The sequence below is a fragment of the Anopheles marshallii genome, chromosome 2 (genome assembly GCF_943734725.1).
Source record: "Anopheles marshallii chromosome 2, idAnoMarsDA_429_01, whole genome shotgun sequence".
In the NCBI taxonomy this organism is placed as follows: domain Eukaryota; kingdom Metazoa; phylum Arthropoda; class Insecta; order Diptera; family Culicidae; genus Anopheles; species Anopheles marshallii.
Window position 1 is genome coordinate 83968612 of NC_071326.1, and position 20845 is coordinate 83989456.

Consider the following 20845-nt stretch of genomic DNA (forward strand, 5'->3'; position numbering starts at 1 on the left):
AAAGAAAAAACCCATTTCTTTTGATCCGTAGTGCGACAATTCGTTCCGTATCGATGAAGCTAGTGGAAAATCAGTATCTTTTCGAAACAGAAAAGTTTTGAACTAAAAACTGACTTTCAGACGCATAAACGAACGAGACAGTTTGCACACCTAGCAGTCTTTTTTTTTTCTAAACCAAGAAAAATGCCCGCATACAAAATACATTGAAAATTTACAACGTAGTCAAATGTCCTCTGCATGGAATACATGATTTAAAGAAACAAAAGTGTTTAGAATTCGAATTCTATGTTAGGGGCGCCGTGACACATTGCTATACTTTTCGATCTGTAAATTTTGGAAGGCAAGAACGTAAACCTTTGACAGAATTTTTTAAACCAGAGTATACTACCCCCTTAAAATTCAATCTGAATTCCTTGCAAATTTTAATGTTTTTTTTTTAACAAAGAACCGAAATAGAAGATAAAAATAAATTAAACATTATCTCTTACACGTAAAAAAACATATGTCAACACAAGAAATCGTTTTATCTCAATGTATCAAAGCGTAGTGACTAGTGAACGACGCGATAGGTTTGGCGATCGGAATCTCGTAATCCGATCTCACAAATACAAATCGCGCTGCGCTTCATTAGCATTAATTGTATGCTTTATTAGCCGCCCGCGAGTGTCATGTGTCACTGCTGCTCATAAACGTTTATTGCACACCGATAACACCTCCTACACTGGTTTTTTGCTTTGCTTTGTTTGTGTACGTTGTTGGAGGTGTACGCAAGCGATAGCAATACGAGAGCGAGAAGAAAATGGCAAAAAAAAAACACATAACACACATCATTATTGCAATGAAATTACAGTTTTATGAAAAACGGGGTCAATTTGTCCTAATTTTTCCTTCAATTTTTAGAACAAACATTTTAACTTTGCTCTTCTACTACCAGGGACACGTTTGTATGCGAAGCGTGATGATTGTCACAAATGAATTTTTCACGTCTGGAAAAACTTTACATTGCAACAAAACGCTCCGATGCGGGCAGCAAATGCACCAGGGAACCGTGCTTAGCAGTGACGCAACGAATGCAATCTGTATTGCAACAGGTTTAGAAACGTGTCACATATGTGGTTGTGTCGCGCTTGCAACGCCAACCCCGTGGTGGTGGTAGCAGAGGTGTATGTGTGAGTATGCAAATTAAGTAACGCATTTCAATTAACATTTGACTGACGGTTGTTCAACGTCAGCCCAAAATTGAGCGTGTATGAAATTGGATCGCCGATGAGTCAAACTTAATGGCGTAGTAATGTTTGGTGTGAAAAAGATTAAATTACCTTAAAAAAGGCAAATTTGTCGTGGTGCTTTACTTGCATGACACACATCTCACATCGCTCTTTCATTGAGAATTGCATATAAACACTCGACACTCGACCAGAGTGAAAACGGAGAAAATTGGATTGTTTTCATGTCGCTTCCTCTTCCTCCAGCTCCCACACACACACACTCACCATTGACCGGCATTGAGGCAAATAGACTTTTAAATTGAAGCCTCGAGGTTGTTTTCAATTGTTCGTACCGGACTTGGTCTGTTTGCACACATGACCTTTCGGGTCGTTTTGCTATGCCTTTTGGCTGGTCCTCAGTCTCCAGCCTCCCTCCTCGCCCCCTTTCCAATGGCACTGAAAAACTAGACCCGTACGTCATTCGGGCACAATTCGCAACAAATAACACCACCGTGCCGGATCACCACCTCCCTTCCAAACACCTCGCATCGTAACGCGCAGCATAACTGAAACGATGAGTCACGCAAAGGTTTTGTTTTGTGCAGACAGATTCCGATTTCGCCCCGAGAAGGAAGTGGCGCCCGATGGGGAGGAGGAAAGCCGATGGCGTGGAGCCGGGTGTGTGTGTCCATACGTTGTTTATCAAGCAGGAATTGGTCTTAAAACATCAATCATTGACCCCACGAGCGGGAGTAGTACAAGCTGGTTGACGCTTGTGGAAACAGTGCGTGTAATAATTGTATGTCATTAAATTAATCATTAATTTATGATAAAAGAAAGCTTATTTGGGGAGGGGGGTTATTGTTTATTTCTTGGTATTTTTTAAACTCAAAGGCACGATCCGTGAGATAGGAAATGTCACGAGTATAAACATTTGACCAAAAATCTTCAAAACAACGTAAGGAAACGCAATAAGAATAATTTGAGATATTATCCGCCACTGCTCGGAGGGTTCATGAACCTTTTGAGATTCGATTCCTGATTAAACTGGCTCACCACTAAAGAGTCATTTGAATGACGCTTTTCAAAAGATTCGATAAGCACAACACTGATTCGTATGTATAGCTTGAGAAGAATCATTTTTATGAATCTTTAGTGAGGTAGTCATCCCAAGTCCCTCAAATAGCTCTCATCATATTCATAAATCAAAAAAAAAATCATGAATTATCGAAGCTTCGTGAGTCTTCATAAATAATCAAATAATCATTTATCACTCAGAAATCATCAATTCACACACTTTGCATGTTTTAAGCTTCTGAAATACCGAGAACCGCGTAGCTCGGGCATTGATTGTACTGCCAACATTCGGCTGCGTAGACCAATCAAGCTTGTAGCTTAACTGGAGATGGAAAATTTAATTATTCTTAAGGATCCGAGGAAAGGAATTATTTTCTTACTTAATTAAACAAAAAAAAAGTAAATTCTATAGAAAATGCTTAAAATTTAGATATCAAAACCAGGCTAAACCTTTAATACGATTAATAAGCAATATCACTGTCTTCGTATATTGCAGCAATTCTTGCTGCAGCTACATCTCACTCGCATATAATTGATAACCTTCCGGACTCACCTTTAAAACCTGACTCTTTCTGAAGCTCAGCTCATCATCCGCTGTGGCGTTAAAGTCATGCTTTGCAACGGCTTCCATTTTGTGGCTGTGGCGTTCGTTCCAAGCTGTGGTGCCGTTTGGGTGGCTCTTTTTATACCGCTGCTAATCTGGATTTCCGCCGTACCGGGAATTCCCGGGCAAACAAACAACAAACTTTTATGTTTTGTGTCGAAAACTACGGGCCCGAATCTTTGCACCGTACGGCGGGATTACTGGAGGATCTTGTTTTGTTTTCTGCTTCCGATACGATTGCAAACCACTTCGGTGGGCTTTCGATAGGACCGTCACCAAACAGCGACCAAACACTGACAACCTGAATCACTACTGCAGCAAAGTACGCGACACACGATCAATGAACGCGAGAAAGCAAGCAGCAAATGGATGGAACGGAAGAGCACCGATGTGCACCGAACCACGACACAACGCACAACACTCACGCACTATCGGCTCGGTAAACATTCATACACACGTGCAGACCAAACACACACGCGCGCGGGCACACACGGGACACAACACACTGTACACCACACGGAGCTACTAGCCGATAAAATGCATTCTTTTCCTCAAATATTGGATGCACTACACTGCTCGTCTAACCAAAACGAAAAGGAATACCGCACACACGCGGCGTGCATGAACACGGGGACACAAACACCATATAAAAACAATTTGAACACGCACTCGCACACATACACCAGCACGCCTACTAGATATAGCTTGTGTGTACTAGGCTAACTTATTTTTAAAATTATTTCTCCACAAACTGCACAGCAATTACGGGGCGATGGTGATGATACACGCAGCAAAGACAGACATCACATAGACACTGTTCATTAGGCTAAAGGCTAGAACGGGGAAAAGGAGATAGGGAGAGAAAGAGAGAGAGAGATGTAAAATAAAATCTATTTCATCACGAGCGGGCACACTATCGCGGACCGTGGCGAGCGGTTCACACCCAAGTAAGTAAACATGCTAAAATAACATCACACCGGGCGGACCTTTTTTGACGTCATTTCGAGGTTACGTTTTTATCCTTTTTTGGGTGTTTTTCTTTTTCTTTCTTACACACACACACACACACGCACCTACAAAACTGATGGGCATATAAGCATCAACTTCCGACCGCGGACAAATGCCCACCGGAAATTCACACACAACCGTACTAACACACACACACAACGCAGGGGGCACAACAGCACACGGCACGTGAGACTAAAACGGTGGGATGATCGGGTTCGCCTCACCGCCGTGACGTCATCGGCGCTAGAACTTTTGCACCGTTCCCGTTCCTCGTTTGATAGTTAAGCATTATTACTTCATGTGTTGGTTGAAATTCTAGCAACCGAATGACAGAATACCACCATTCGACACGTTTCACACCTATTACCACCTTCGCTTGTGGTGCGTACTGTTCACGATGGGTGCGCCGACAGCGCACCGTCTACTATCTACTACGGCGGACCGAAAACAACAAACCACACGCAGCAGCAACGAAACGGCATGTGGCGCCTATCAAAATGTGCTCTCACACCGATGTTGCACTCACACTTACGGGATTGTATTTTTCTCGCTCACGGATGGTAGAATGAATGACAGCCAGCACAAGCAGCGCTGGAGAGATAATCACGCCGGTGAGATTCATGGGTTGTAGGTGAGATTGTGATCGTTTCTGAATGGATTCGTGAAGACTGTTCTCCAATGCAAAAGAGTTTTTATAAACCAATTGACAATTTATATAAAACGTTTAACAAATATTTAGTGTTGGGTGCATCTGATTCCGATTCATGAACCTCAATTAATTTTTCATTAAAAACAACACTACAGATATTTATTCTTTTAGACAACTTAAATGTATATACCTTGGCTCTTGAGTCATACATGAAGTAACCGTGATATAGAACTATCAGTTCTATGATAGAAATTTACAATCTACTAAGATTTGTTTTGTTCCATTAGAACGGCCATAAGGCCGCTTGTTTTAATCTATTTGTATCACTCTCCTTTTCTGTATAAATTAAATCATTAAGTAAATTTATACAAAAGGTGTATACTATACACATTTCAATCTAAGTACACACAGTACATTCTAGTAACCTTGACTGTGAGCTTCATCTCATCTCGCACGCGTTTATTCGCACACTCATTGCTCGCGCATTCGGAAGCGGAAGAGATGCAAAATGTTTTTCTCTCTCGCTTGGCCTCTCTCTCTCTCTCTCACACACACACCCACCGCATTTTCCACATTCCATTGAACTTCGAACTTCAAACACGCAGAGCCCAATACTTTTTTTTCTTGTTCCACACCCGCAACACAAAGCGGAGGGTGTTGCCCTCTAAGAAATTCATGTTCTTTTATTTCTGCTCCAACCCCCTCGCTCGTGCTACTGCGCTCGTTATCAGTCGAGTGATACCCGTAACGAGCGTGGACAATTTCACTCTCACTCTTCGCCGGACGCATCCTTTGCGACTGTGGGTGTGCGGGTACAAGCGCCATGCGCTTCGGTGGGTCGATAAGGGAAAGGATGTTAAAAAAGCTGATGTTCACCAGTGGGGAAATAAATCATTCATTTCAAATCTGTAAGCATTTCCTTCTCGTTCATTTCACGCCAAGGAACGCATGGAATTTTGTTGAAAGTTCAACACGACTTTTCTCCCACCCCGTAAGGTGAGAAGATTCTCATCTCACAACCTAGCGCAGTGCTAGTTGTATAACTGTTTGCAGAAGCTTTTTTTTTTTGTCTGGTCTGTTCTGACCGGCTCGTTTAATATTTGCGATAATCTGACAATAAATCCGGCCTTATGCCGCGAAGGTTATCGATTTTGGTTATTTTTTCTGCAAGCACCCAACCAAACCACCGCAAAACCACACACCAGCGTGAATGATCGATGGTTTTATCTTTATTCGTTCCGTTGGGTGATTTTCTTGCTATCGGTTTCTTTTTTTTTCGCTACCCGGCTGCCAGATATGTTGAGAAAGGAACATCGGAAACGATACCCACCTACCGCAAACACAATCCAGCCAGCGTGCGTTTAATTCCTTCGCACGCAGCGAACCGCTTAATGTGAAGCAATAAAATCGCATCCTTTACCAACACACGGATGTGGCTCACCAATAAATAGCACGTGTGTTAATTTGTACATCAGCGGAATTGGTACAGACGCATAAAAATCTTTCCTTTGTTTTTGGATTATTGTTATCGATTACGAAAGATTGGTAAACCGAAAGGAATAGCGACAAAGGAAATTGGGTTTTAGTTGTGATTTGAATTTTGGAAACTTTTGAACCGATTTCCAATGTTTGAAACATTTTAATGACAAGTTGTTATAATTTTTTTTTGACATTTATCTAAAATACCTAATGTCGTACATTCCAGGTAAAGAGCGAAACTCTTTCACCAAGTTCGTTTCTTATTTCCCATCGCGATTATACAGTCTTGGAATCGGTTGACAGGAAATCTGAAGTCAATTAACCTAAAAATAAACAATTCTCTTGTAGACAATATAATATTATAATGTAATATGTAATATTTATAGACACAGGTTAGTTAACGAGTATCAACATTATAGAACAGTAAACAAACATTTTAGAAACGATCCAATAGAAATTTAAGTATGATATGATCATGAAATTGTTCAAGGACTCCCACACAGTCGTTTAACGCAACAGCAGATCAAAAGTAACTACCACCACTAAACAAATCCATCATGTGATTTAACCCGGTTTGAAGTCTGGTCAATTGTTTGACAGATACCGTTTTAAGATATAAGTTTGCGAACTTAAGGTATAATCCTCGCCGTTATTTGCACACCACACATTGTAGCTTCCGCGCCACAATAATCGAAAGTGCGTTATTTTTAGTTTTGTGCAACAAATGTAGCAACAGTAACGCCAATCTCGTGCCACAAGAACCAGATCTGTGCATCATGCATCATTTTCTCTGAACATTGACTTTCCTGTGGGGTCGAAAAGTCGCATAAAGTTTCATGTTAAACACGCGAATACGTAGGGAATTCTACCCGGTTTCGCAGATTTTCCGCCTAGATTCACCACGTTTTCTCGTTCCGTAACTCAACGGCTAGAATAGCGACAGTCCCAAGATCAGCGTGCGTAACACGCAGCGTATACACTGCGGGTGGCATCCATCTCCGATAAATTTTCACCATTTTCCACCTCGCAATGATATCATCGTCCTAAGCCGGTGATGTTTAAAACTTGACTGTTGAACAATAAAAAAAAATGGACAGTTCTCGGCATCCACGGCAAAACGATATCACCGAATATTGGGAAAAATCGTAACCATCGTACGATCGTCGTCGCAGTAACCCACGCATTTACATTGTTCAGAGCGAGTGTCCCAAGTCTCATACCATCTCCGAAAGCCAATCGATAGTGTGCGTGTATGTGTGTGTGTGTTTGTGTATGCATGCGTGCGTGTATGTGTTTCAGAAGAACCACATTCGACAATTTCGGCGTAAGCCAGCCGGCAAAAAACCGGGACTAAAAGGTTACAAGATGCGTTTCGCCGGTGGTACACCGTGGCAGGAGCGAACAAGAATCTAATCAGATTTTAAAAATAACCAACCAGCGGCAGAAAATTATATACACACAGCCACTACCACCACCACTTTACCCAGGGTTTTGTTGTTTTTTTTTGCACCCAGCTTAACTTTGCGCCGAATGAGAAAGAAAAAGGGAATTTCCTCTTTCTTTCTCGCGCAAGCATGCAACACGCACGTTAACGCGCCGTAAAACAAAAGGTACCGGAGCGAGCGAAACAAGTATGAAAAGTTTTAAAAAGTAGGCTGATTTTTCGCCGATTGTTGACGTTTATAAGGGAGGATGATGCTGCTGCTGCTGCTGGTGGTGGCGCTGTAGAAGATAGGGTGAGAAGTGAAAAACATTCACCAGGGGAAAATGTGGTTCGAGCAGGAGGTGATGGTGTCATAGTTGAGTCACTCGCCTCGACAATGAAATAATAATAGGTTATTGGGAAAGTTTTGTTGGGAAGTTTTGTCTGCATTTTTCTTCCTCTTATTGAACAATTTTTCATCAATTGTACGCAGGAAGGAATGAGTTAAAGTTAATGCTGACAGTTGTGGTTGGTGGAAGTAATGTAATTTTCATCCAACAATCAGCAGTACGTTAGACAGCTGAACACTTTCGGAAGAAACACACTTATTTTTGTAGGCAATAAGCAATCGGGAGGATTTTTATACCAACTTTAAACCTAATGATTACATGCGCTTCTTCTGTAGCAAGTAATTCTTATTTGAAATGTTATTGAAACGTAATGGCCAACCCAATTATAGGATTTCGTTCCCCGAATTAAATTAAACATTTTAGAAAATCGAAAAGCAATGGAACATTTCGTACGATGAATTTCTATCCAACAGTACGTAGGCCGGAGTAAAAATGAAGGTGAAATTTAAGAAAAAAATAACAAAACAAAACATAAGAAATTCGATGCTACCTCCCTAATTGCCCATCATTAGGTGGCGCATTTAATTGCCCTCATTGGAATTGTATTCAACGATTGGGAATATCTTGTTCTGTTAGGATTTTTGTATGCTTTGTAGTTAATGTGACTGGTTGTACATCTGCTTATCTGATAAAAAGGACGTTTGACTGTAGTAAACCTTAAATTGAACAGACTACGTATAAAAATGCGATCCAATACTAAATTGCACCACAATAGTACCACACAGAAGAACTTTTTCGCCTATTCTAGATTACAATAAACTTAAAAACGCCTACAATCGACTTTCAATTAAATTCTAAATCTATGAGAATTATTTAGAAATTGTTGAAAAATTAATCCCAAATTTCGAGAATTGTTAATGCTTATATCTCGAAGAATGCTTAAATCTTTTAAGAATTAATTTATTAAACTTCTCAAATTCATGAATGTTTGAATATCCACGAAACTGCAAGGAATCTTAAAAGATTCTGGCATTGTAAAAGTGCTAAAGATGCTTGAGTATCTAAAGATTTATTTCGCATTTATTGGACATTACATTGGGCTTCCAGCTTTCTACAAGTGTTTTGGGTCGTTTCAACATAAAAATGTGTCATGAACATCCAACCGGAGCCTGGCGTGTCTAACTCGTTGGAAGATCAAACAGAAATTCACAATGGCGTCTTTAACGGTTCGTCACTTTTTAGGGTTTGTTGTTATTGTTAAAGATACAAAAGAAAAATTATTTATAACACTTTCATTAGCCAATTATTAGAATCCTGCAAAATTCATGAAATATGAAGACCTTTAGAGATTCATGAAGAATCCTCAGTAGTTTATGATTCTTGAGGTTGACCTACATAAATCTGGAGATATTTCTTTCTCGTATTACAATAATATGGGTGCGATCCTCTGATAACATTGCAGATACAACAGAAGAGGTTGAAGTTCCCGACAAGTCCACAGTTTGCTTAACACCGTCTGCCCATTGGCATTCAACGGCAAGATTACAATGTCGTGAAAAATATCGAACCGAATGTAATCGAGTATGTGCAATCCGGTGACTACAGTTTGTTGAACAAATTCAATCAGTTATTTATAGCCAACCGGCGGCGGCAACATGTGGATTCCGGGTTATTGCGAGGTGGGGAGGGGGACGGACAGAAGAAGTTTAAATTCTTCCACAAGAAAGCGCACGGGAGTTTGCCGCGCCGTATTGTAAAAACAAACATTTGCACAACAATTTCCACGGAAACCGGGGCACGACTACTAATGGCTTACCGCTGCTGCCCCAACCGGCCAGAGAACATTACCGGGTTTCGGGGCTGGATGTTGGTGTTGGAACGTTTGGCTAAAAATATCACAAATCTTGAATCGAATTATTCAAAGGAAATTTTGAACAACCGACGCATTACAGCAGCTCAATTAGCATAATGCATTGGGGTTTGTTTCTCCTGTAAAAGAAAAACCAATAAAAAGTAAATCGACGAGGGATGGGAAACAGAATGTAAAGTACCCCCCAAAAGAGGATAAAATATGTGCAGCACAGTAGGCGGTTTACAAACGAAGCGGAAAGTAAACGGTGCACACTGCAAACATAATTGGGAGCACATGCACTCACCCACACATTCGAAGAACAACCCAAAAAAAAAACAACATAACCACTTCATGCGTAACTCCTCACAAGCTACTGTGGTGAGGAGAATTTAAAAAATGTTAACGAAAAAAACATCCAAGAAGACGAAATGCATTCTTTTTCTCCCCTCACAATGCCGTGCATGCAGGGAAGAAGATGCACTTGAGAATTTGGGGAAAGGGTAAAGTTGCACCGCACTCTTCCCTCTCTTTCCCTATCTCTCTGTCTCTCGTGTTACCTTCGACCATTTAGGGGTTGAAAGTTGATGCAAATCTCTCGGCATAGTTGGCCATGTGAGAGCTTCATCATCATCATCACTACCACCATCATGATGATCATAAACCCCTAACGCCAACGATCTGATGGTGATGTCGTCCCGGCGGGTGTATGTTGCCTTACTTTTAGGAGCATATTTAATGTGGTTTCTGGTGCAGCTCGTCACACACACACACACTCCCACATACATATGTGTCATATACATGCACACATACCATCTCTGTGTTCGTACGCTGTGTTCTGTATAGTCATAATCATATTTAGAATGGGGGCCTGGGTTCGTTTGGTTCCTGAATTTCCTGGTGCATTCTTCAGCATAGTTCAACGGACAGTCGGAACATAATTCAAGCGACAAACGCTGGTAGCAAAACTAATTTGCTCCGGTGTCTAAAAAGTTTAGTTTCCGGTGTGCGTTATTTCCACGCGTAAAAATGTCTTTTTCATGTTGCACGTACTGTTATGGTTTCAATATGATTTTTTTCTTTTATTTCGCCTAAAGCTCGACGATACAGAACGCCAGCAATGGTGGACGGAATTTAAAGCATGAGGATGGCAAAGGGGTGGAAAATACCATCAATAAGCCGCATCTATGATGATGGTGAACCTTTTTTTTCCTCAGAAATGTACGCACGCACACGTACACAACCGTGTGTGCAGTTTGTGCTCTCGCTCTATCGTTCTCTCGCTTACTGTGCCTCCCGGTTCACAGTATGCGAGAGATCGCTGTGTGTCGTCGAAATTGCTGGAACAATACCAAAAAAAAAAACTCATCATGTATGCTGCGATTTTTAAATGTTGCTATACATCGTCGTCTTGGACATGGTTTGCGAACAGGAAGCTCAATTCAATTGGGAATATGTTCTGTTCTCGCTCTCTTCAGCGGTAACCTCCTGCTCCGGTATTGTCGGATTATTCACCAATACTACAGATTAGTCACATTTTCGGAAGGGGTTTTCCCCCAATTCACCAACACTAAACCGGTACGCACACGTCGCATAGCTTAACTAATGCTTTGGGATTTAAAATTATATTCCGGCTGCAATATGATCGAGAGCAACTGCGCAGGTGGCAAGGAGGCGAAGGGTAGTTGGAGACACAGAACCAGAATCAGTGCACTTCTCTCATTCAACTGACAACGATGTCACCCACACGCACAATTCATCTGTCTCGCACACACAACCGTACAACGCACCCACCAACACTACACGCCGAATAAAAGCACCGAAAAAGGTGAAGAGTACGGTAAGAAATTCTGTCTCCTCCCTCATGCGGCGCGTTAGTATCGGGGTGCAACTGGAGTTACGACTTTGCACCGTGTTTTTCACGCACAAATGCCGAAAAAGGAAATCAACCAAATATCACCACGTATTCACAATGCACTCACGATCAAAACGAACGCTGGCGGAAAAACACAACGCAACGAAAACGGCTCGATAGACACACACACGAAAATAGGCGAGCGGGACGAGAACGTTGTCGCTTTTTTCTGAAGTGCTCCACTGGCCACGGTTGATTCATGTCGAACCATTTGACAGCAAACACTCTCGTGGAAGGATCGGTACATTGACAGTTGCAAACCTCATTTACTGGAACTGACTGAATTTATTTTTATTTCGTGCTTTTAATTTAAAAAAACGTGACACATTTTTTATGCGCATGAGAATGCTGCCAATAATTTATACATACAAAATACAGGTCAATATTTTATTGTTTAAATTGATTCATGGTACGAGTTGAATAGAGACCGCATTGAAACAAACAGTTCAGTACAATATTGTACTAGTATTGTTTCTTCTGCGTATTTACCCAGCATAGTACTTTATTTCAACCCATTTTTACTTTAATTTAAGCAACTTGTAGTTAACTTCAGGCTCATTGTTCAGAAATACCTTTCACATTGTTTTGCTCTTTTTTGTGCGCGACGAGCCCTGTACCATTGTCATTCGCACGGCTGTCAATCGTTTAAATGCCACCCAACATTTAAAAAACATATTTGCGCGCACAAAGCTACCGGTCGCAAGGTCGTGTATTTTCTCGTATCAAAAACAATTGCCCATGAACGAAGCTTATTCGCAGGCGAAACGGCGCCGCCAGGGCCTGGCCGGGACCGATCGAACCGGACAAAATGAGAACGAAGAGGACGATTTCTTTGGCAGCCAATTTTCGGTACCGTCGTCACAAGTGGCCAGTCAGCGACGGTACCTATCCCAGCGCAGCAATCTGCAACGATCGCAGGTGGTAAAGCCGGGAAGGAGACCCCCGACAAATTACTACGAAAGTGTTCTCTTTATGGCTGGCCTCAGTCTGGACGAACCGGGCGGTGTTGTGGTGCTTAAATGTGAACCGATCGTTTTCATGCACAAGTTGAAAAGTGTCCTGCGCACAAATGCAGATTACCCGACGAATGTGGACCGGTTTTTGGCCGGTATCGAAGCGACCATGAAGGACCGTACCAGTTTTCTGAAGCTACTCGAATGTTGCCAGGTTGTGCCGAGTACGTCCACGGCGTACGAAGAAACGCTCCAGCAAGTGCGTAAACCCGTACAAGAAAGCTTGATGAAGATGTTCCTGCTAGTGGACTTTCTGCAGCTGAAGCTGATAGAGCTGTTGTTTGCGTACTTGATGAAGGAACTCGGTACGATTTCTACGCCCGATGGGGAAGCCGTTGAGGATTCCATTGTGGGGTTTGTGCTGTCCCAGCTGAAGTTTATAGATCACGTCCAGAACGGTGAGCTGGTATTCGAGAAGGTGTTTGAGCTGCTAGGGAAAGCGAACCGCAATCCGGTGGTGTTCGATGAGATCATCTTCAGTCTGGAGGATGTGATCGATGTGTCGAAGCACGATGATGCGCTTGCTCGACTGGTGAAACTGCGACCTCGTCCCAAAGACCTTATCACACCGAGCACCGTGGAGGTGTTCACCGGAATGTGTCTGAGCGTCCAAACGCTCGAGCTGCTTCGTCGAAAGGTGGTCCAGTATGTGGCGGATGGGTGTCCGCTGCGGTACTATCCATCGCTGGTAAAGATGCTACTGAAGTTTAACCGTACCGAACCACCGGAAAACATTACCGCCATCGTTCGGGAAGTTCGGCGACTGTTCGATACTAGCGCCAACGCGGATACGTGGACTGAAAGCTCTTCCACCGCGGACGATTGTGCGGAACAGGTGCTCCGAACGATCTACCAAGCAATTTCGGCTTCCGCAATGCTGTACGATGCATGGATCAGCGTCATTCGACAGTTACCGGGAGCGGAGGATCACCTTCCAATTGATCTGCTGCTGCTCACCATCGCTACCACGATCAACGAGGTTAAAGCACCGCGTATACGCAAACTCGCGATCAAGAAGGTCGAACAGCAGTTCTTTACCGATGCGCACACGGACCTGTTGGTCAGCGGGTGCTTTCGTCGGGTGCTGCAAACGCATCTTGATGGATTTCTGCAGCTGATCGAGTGTTGTACGCGCGAAAAGAATGAACGCGTGTGCGAGTTCGGTGTGGCAGCGATGAGTGCACTGTTTTCGCTCGATCAGTCGGTCGTGGCATCCGACAATCGAGTCGTGTTGAGCAAGATTGTCGGTTTTATCTGTGAAATGGCGTCCGTGAATGTGGCGAGCAGGAACGATTTTCTCATCGGCCGATGCATTGGAGCGTTGCGTAAGTATTTCACTTTCATTTTTCTGTAAAAAAAAAATGCATAATAAAGAAATACCGTTTATCGCTCTGCTTGTAGGTAAGCTACATGAATCCCATCCCAAGGAAATAGAACGAAGTGCGGAACTGTTGCTGCGAATTCTGGATATCGCACCGGAACTAACACTAAGGCAGTACCGTCCGTTAATCAGCGTTATTTATGCGGCCGTAATACCTCCCCGTCCTACCGATGATGATGCGGAGCTGACAGCCATCCGGGACAATCTGGAGATCATTGTCAAGAAGCAGCTGATGTGTGACAACAAAGACACGAAAAAGAAAGGCATCATTGGGCTGGTCCAGATGGTGTACTATCTTTCGCTGGTGCCGGCCGCTGAAGATGCACCCGAGCTGAGTTCGAGCTTCGATTCGGAGCGTACGATCGGTACGGTTAGCGAAATTCCCACTGCCGTTGGGCGCAATTTGGCCAATCTCGTCAGTACACTATTCCTGTCCACCAACCAATCGCCGGATCTGCTCGCTATCTGTTACGACGAGCTGGCCAACATGCTGGCACAAGCTCGTCCCCGATCGGCACCCACGTGGGAGAAAACGTTCGTCATATGGCTTTGCGATACGGTTACGATGGATTTCCAGGGGACATTTCTGGTGGAAAATGAAACACCGCTTGCATCGCGCGATCCTACGGGCCCGGCCGGGATTTTGCTTACCCGCAAACTGTGCATTAACGATACGGACGAGGAAACTGCCAATACGGAAGCGGCTACGATCGCGGTTAATGTTGGCGGTGGAGTGCTCGTGCACGGTGGTAGCCGTCATTCTAGCATCACCTATCTGGCGCCAATTTTCCGTCTAATGCGCACCCTTCACTTCATCCGGTATGGTGGAGTGCTGGAGTCGATCAATGCCCTGCTGGGATGTACGCTCGTTGTGCCTGAAATTTACGCCGTTGTCGAAGAAGAGGAACGACGATTTTCCATCGACACGTACGACGAAACTTCCTGTACGTTGCTGCTCGATATTTACTTCTATTTGGGCAACTGGTTCCGGGAATGTATTAGCGCGTTTGTTGGACAGACGGATCAAGTGATGCGCCGAAAGGTGAGTTTTGTCTGCTGCTATAAATCTTGCTATCTGTATTACATACCACAATTCCATGCATTCGTCTAGGTTCTCGAACGGCTACATGAACTCGTTACGTTGGAACATCGACTGGGACGTATGCTGGAGCGCATGATTGCCGACAGTGAGTACATTCCACCGTTAGCATCCGATTTTATGGATCCTCCCGTTACCTGCACAAAGAAGCTAAAGTTTGCCGAAGCACAGCGTTCTGGGCGTCCAAAAGCGGGATCACACGACAGGACGGTCAACCTGGATGCTCCGCTCAGTACACAAACAGCGGCAGCAACTGCTCCCTCAACGGTGGGACAGTTTAACGAGCAGAGCTTGTTGCTACGTTGCGCTTTTGCTCTTCGCCGTATGGATCCGGAGTTGGTGCGGCTGTTTACCGTGCAGCTAGTTCCCGCCCGTGTACTTGAACTTCCGGAACAACGCGGTACCTCCCTAGCGCTACCGGAATATCGCTTCGTGCTGGAAAATGTAACTGTTGCAATGGAACAAACCAGCGACACGGATGGTCGCTACCAACGGTGCATGGTCGAGTGCTGGCAAGAGTTTGTCGAGCGTACAGCAATACTACAGCAGCTACTGCAGGAAGGTACGAATCGCTTGCAACCGGCTTCCATTCAGGAACTGTTACCCCTGAAATCCTGTTACCTTTGGAGCCTTCGACTTGCGACGACACTGCTTACATGGAAGCGATTCCGCGAACAACGCGGACGGCCGGATTTTACTCGAGTATTGCGGCTGCTAGTGGAGAAACTGACCGAAACTGAAGGTTCCCCGGCGGACGACTTGCATCTGACGGAACTGGCAAAGCTACTGCTGAAAGGACTAATCGTGCAAGAATCGTGTTTCGGTGATCTTTCGATCGCAGCTCAGCTGTATCGACTTGCTCGTGCCATCGGTGAGAGTGTCGGTGATCGTACCAGCGCCTACCGTTCGATTGCACGATTTACGCGCAGCGTCTTAACCGCATCGGACATCCGTTCGGCGGACAGTAAATCGAACCATCACTTCACAACCATCCTGGATGGGTTGATCGATACCGTTGGTTTGAAATCGCTCAAGCAGCTTATCGTTGACATGCGACAGGATGTAAGCATCGATGAGCAGATTGTCAGTGCGAAAAAGGGTAGGAAATCGGCCGGCAAAGAATCGACCGACTCCTCAACCGTCCGCACGTTTGCAACGTTCAAGCGCGCACACTACGCACTGCTGTTTAAGGGTTTATGCCGAGCCTTTCTGCGTGTCTTGCAAGATGAAATACGCATCCGTTCCAGTACGAGCGGTGGTCCGAATCGTCGGCTGGAGCTGTGGGAAACGGCTTGTGAAGTCACCGGTGAACTAACGAACATTGTAAAGCGTGCGCAGCAGGCTGGAAATTTCGGCGTCTACCTGCGGTTCGCACAAATCTTTATCAAACTCTTCCTCAAGAGTGGACTGCCGGCACTGGAAACTATTTTGCGTTCATCCGCGGAGCGTGCGTCCCATCTGCTATCCACACTGCAGACAACCACACGCTACCTGCACAACGTATGCTGCCAGACGAAGGTGGCAAAGGGTGCCGGTTCATCGGCCGGTGCCCTCGCGCAGATACCGTTCGTGCGGGAATCGGTTGAGACGCTTGTGTATCGCGTGAAAGCCGCACTGGTTGCTAACCGCTGTTCGGCCGTGTTTTGGATGGGTAATTTGAAGAACAAGGATATGCAAGGTGAGCTGATCGCTTCCCAGCAACCGCGGCCCGATTCGGATGATGAGGAACAGCAGGACGATAATGTGTCTGATGCAGCACTGCAAGATGCTTCAGATATAGCGGATGATCTGAGTGATGCTGATGAAGAGAACGCCGCTGTTGGTGGAACATCCTCCAAAGCGTCTTCCAATTTGCGTGCGACCAGTGTAACGAAATCGTCCCAAAGTAAATGCTTCTGAACGCATTTATGCTTATTCTCCATGACGACAAAGATTTTGTGTAAGGATTATTAAGACTTTGAGCTACCTGTTATTTACTTAAGTGAATTATCATTTAACAACACTCCATAACATTGGTTAATTACACAAGGAGCGGCCGTTGTACGCCTAATTTTAAGCAGCCGCCTAAATAAAATACTGAACCTCCAAACAGATCGCAACGGTACACAGGTCTGATGTCTTGTGATATTACCTTTTTTTTCTCTGTTCCACCAAACCTTCGACAAGCTCCATTAACATTTGCATTCCTATCTTTTTTCTTTATTACATGGTGATAGTTTGTGTTGTTAATTTTGCTCCGTTATCGTTGGTACAATATGTACAGGACAGAATTTGTGTGAATACTTAAAAGCGAAAACAGCAAGTAGAAGGCCAAACGATGAACTACACTTCCCTAACATGATATATTCTCTATAAATGCTTCAAAAATTGCAGGCATGTGTTTTGCTAACAATCTCATTTAAACTGCATTAAGGCATCTTCCCGCTTTTATCTAACACGCTACACTAATCATTCTCTAATATCGTTCAGTGTGTGCACGCGCACACAACAGTCATTTACTTTTTTTTCCTTGGAAGAATTTAATGTTTACCTTTGGAGATAGATACACTCCATGGGCGGGAAGATTGGGGAAGGATATATTTAACAGGCGAACGTCCTTCGAGTAACGAAGGGTAAGTCAGTCTTATTGAGCAAACAATCAACAAACGATGATGTATCTCACTGGGAATATTCTCCTGCCGCGCCAGAGTACGTTGTTCGTTATCGATCATAAAACAGATCCACAGTTCGCTAAGCTCACTCTCGGTTGATATGCTCTTGGACAATATGGTTTTTGAATTTTTCTAGGCACACCACTGGAAGACTGGGTAATTGAACCGTGTTGAGAGGTGTGGGCTTAATGGGAGGCAACGATTTAAATCCGAAACAGAGACGAGCTGCCAACTAATGTTAATTACCGCCGGATGGGCATGAACTTAGATAAAGGTATTTACAAAAATGGGGATGAACATATAACCACTCGTTTCCCCACCCCGTTAGAAACGAGGTGTTGCAAGGTTGTAAAGCTAAAGCAACACACATCTTTTGGCAATGGCTTACTTAATTAGTTTACTCCCTAACAGGCATTTTGGAGGCACTTTCTGTTGGCATTTGTGTTACGTGGGGCGAGGAAAGGGCGGGGAGAGGGAGGAACAATACATTTGTTTCAGTTCTTACATGTTTAACAGCTCCTAGCTATAGTGTACAAATCTTACAAAACTATCGGGAGACGACCACCCGCACGGGACGGGAATTAAATATACGGACGATTGGCATTGAATGGCACACACGGAAGATGATGCTAACGCGAACCTATCTTCTGGTGATGGGTTCCTTCTCGATAGCTGCAAACAAACCATCACCATACTCCGCTCCGTCCTCATCTTCCTCCTGCTCGTCTTCCTCGTCATCGATGTCGTCTCCGTTCTTTAGCTGCTACGAGAACCCCCTCGATGGAGAAGGCACCGGTGAGGGTGGTGGTGGCAGTGGCGAAAAATACGTCGAACTACGCGAGCTCGGCGATGGTGGGCAGCTTTCGGGCAGCATGCCACCAATATCACTGTGATAGTGTGATCGTGGCGTCGGCGGTGGTGGATACGGTTCCGGATCGTAGCATCGATCCTTGTACTTGCCCGGCAGCGATCCGCGTCCATCGTGCCCGTGCCGTCCACTACCACTACCGACCGAGCTGCTGGTACCGCCACCCGTTGTGCCGGAACCGTGGCCACCGCCACAGCGCTGGCTACGGTTGCTCTTGCTAGTATAGTTCGAATCACTCTCATCGCACGCATCCGTCGAGCATGGCGTTGGTGGTGGTGGTTGATTGATGATCTTGTAGTGTTTGTACGGATGGTAGCTGCTGTTGCAGTAGCGTCCCGTCGAACCGGCCGTAGTTGCCGGTGACGGTGGTGGATTGAGCGGATAACCGATCAAGCTACTGCCGTTAGTGGTAGAGCTGCTGGCGCCGGTAATGTGATTGCGGTCATAGCTACCACCACTTGCTCGACTGTTAAGCGTGGACATACGAACCGCGCCCGCCACGGACGCCAGCTTCGATACGCGAATATTCTTGTTGAGTCCACCGGGCGAGAGTGGCGCAGCTGCTTGATCACATTCCTTTGGTTCGAGACCACCACCACCGGTACCGAACCGGGTGCGGAATGTTTGCAGCAAATAGACCACGAGAAATACGACCGCTACCGCGGTTACCACGACGATCAGCAGCGTGATCTTGCTTGAACTCGGTACCATCCGACGGTTGCCGTACTCGTTACAAATCTCCGGTGCTTCGTCTTCACCTTTCGCACAGTGCTCATCGCCATCGCACACGTTGTGAAACGAGATGCACACTTTGCTGGTCGGGCACTGGAAATCTTCCGGGTTCTTACAGCAAACCGCTTCATCGTACCCATCCAAACACTGCGTCGTTCCGTCGCAAACCAGATGCTTGTCAATACATTCACCCGACTGGCATTTAAACTGATCACCACGGCACGTCGGACAGTCCATCTCATCCGACCGGTCCGGGCAGTCCTTCTGGCCATCGCAACGCCAGGACGATGGGATGCACTCCTTATTGCCATCCCGATCGGCCAGCTCGCTCGGTGCGGCACAAGTAAAGTGATCCGGTCCACAAATCGGTTGTTCACCGCAACTGCGCCGATCTTTCAGCAACATCAACCCCTGCGGACAAGCACACACGTGTTCGGTAGGTGCGTCATCTGGTGAAGCGATGCAGATGTGGCTACACTCCGCACGTGCCGTTTTGCACGTGTGATTACGAAGCACACGCTCATCAGGCGTCCACACGGCCACAATATCCGTCATGTGTGGGGTTTTGTGAATCTCCACCCGCCGATTATCGCCCTGCACCGATATGCGCTCCATCACTGGGCGCTCATCTAGCCAGTAAATAAAACCATCGAGCGCTGCAATCGACGATACCATGCTGATGTGTTCCGCAACCAATGTTCTCCTGCAAACGGTAGTAAGAAATATTCTGTTACTGTCCGGAAATGGTTCCATGCACACAGCTTCACTACATACACGTCCTGCCCATTAATGTCCATCGTGTCAATGCGTTTGCCGTGCGCATAAAACAACCGATTGAGCTGTGGATCAAGCGCCAGCGCCTGTATGCCTTCCAGCTTCGTGATCAGCTCGACACGCTGCGAACCGTCCAGTTTGGCACGCGTAATCGATTGTGCCGATCCAACGTCCGTCCAGAACAACAGCCGCTTCATCGCATGCAGTGCCAGGCTGCGTGGTTTCTCCGTTCGCCCAATATCCACATTTCCGATGCTGGCGATATTGCCATCCAGACTGTAGAGGAAGAAGGATATGTTTTAATAAGTTAGTGAGCACTAGTTAAACGTTCTTTCATTCATGGGTACTCACGTGGTAATGTTGATGGTGTTGGTGTGCGAACAGCTCCAGAAGAGCAGTCGCCCAATCGGATCTATTGCCATGTCGAACGGGGAGGAAGTGGGATTCATAGATACTTTCGCGTTGGTACCATTGTCGAAAGCTCGTTTAATGGTTGGACCACGAACTTCAATCTGAAAAGAAAACGTTCAAATCAGTGTGATGGCTATAAGCGAGGCAAATAGTGTTGCGTTGTGAGCGAAGCCTCAATTGCTCAACTTGACTAACTGAACGTGTTCAGTGCGCTCAAAAGCAGAAAATAGGTATCTTAAAGCTCAAACAAGCGCTCAAGCTCAAAAGAGCGCTTGAACGCGTTGAGCTCGTATGTCCACTCGTTTGAGCTACCTCGCGCTCAACGCACGCTTTGATGAGCGCGATCGGTTCGCT

General features: G+C 45.1%; 3 protein-coding genes across 3 annotated transcripts in view; 1 reads left to right on the forward strand and 2 right to left on the reverse strand.

Annotated features, from left to right (window-relative positions):
* LOC128715077 (growth factor receptor-bound protein 2) overlaps window positions 1-2916 on the reverse strand; it is a 28662-nt gene extending 25746 nt beyond the window's left edge. Inside the window, exon 1 of the mRNA XM_053809963.1 lies at window positions 2839-2916. Within this exon, the coding sequence (XP_053665938.1) occupies window positions 2839-2916 (78 nt within the window). The remainder of the gene's footprint in view (window positions 1-2838) is intronic.
* A 9384-nt stretch (window positions 2917-12300) lies between these two features.
* LOC128708199 (Fanconi anemia group D2 protein homolog) lies at window positions 12301-16954 on the forward strand. The gene is made up of 3 exons (XM_053803160.1): window positions 12301-13900; window positions 13977-14998; window positions 15068-16954. The coding sequence occupies exons 1-3, from the start codon at window positions 12301-12303 to the stop codon at window positions 16952-16954; spliced, it is 4509 nt and encodes a 1502-aa protein (XP_053659135.1).
* A 1515-nt stretch (window positions 16955-18469) lies between these two features.
* The window catches only part of LOC128715265 (low-density lipoprotein receptor-related protein 6), a 28588-nt gene continuing 26212 nt past the window's right edge, over window positions 18470-20845 (reverse strand). Inside the window, exons 3-5 of the mRNA XM_053810150.1 lie at window positions 20432-20592; window positions 20081-20356; window positions 18470-20009 (exon numbers count right to left, since the gene is read on the reverse strand). Of these exons, the coding sequence (XP_053666125.1) occupies window positions 18470-20009; window positions 20081-20356; window positions 20432-20592 (1977 nt within the window). The remainder of the gene's footprint in view (window positions 20010-20080; window positions 20357-20431; window positions 20593-20845) is intronic.

Excerpts from the sequence above, each read along its gene's own strand:
- LOC128708199 (XM_053803160.1), top strand. The coding sequence starts at position 12,301 with ATGAACGAAGCTTATTCGCAGGCGAAACGGCGCCGCCAGGGCCTGGCC. Across the intron at positions 13,901-13,976 it reads CCGATGCATTGGAGCGTTGC|GTAAGCTACATGAATCCCAT; the intron begins GTAAGTATTTCA and ends CTCTGCTTGTAG. Across the intron at positions 14,999-15,067 it reads ATCAAGTGATGCGCCGAAAG|GTTCTCGAACGGCTACATGA; the intron begins GTGAGTTTTGTC and ends GCATTCGTCTAG.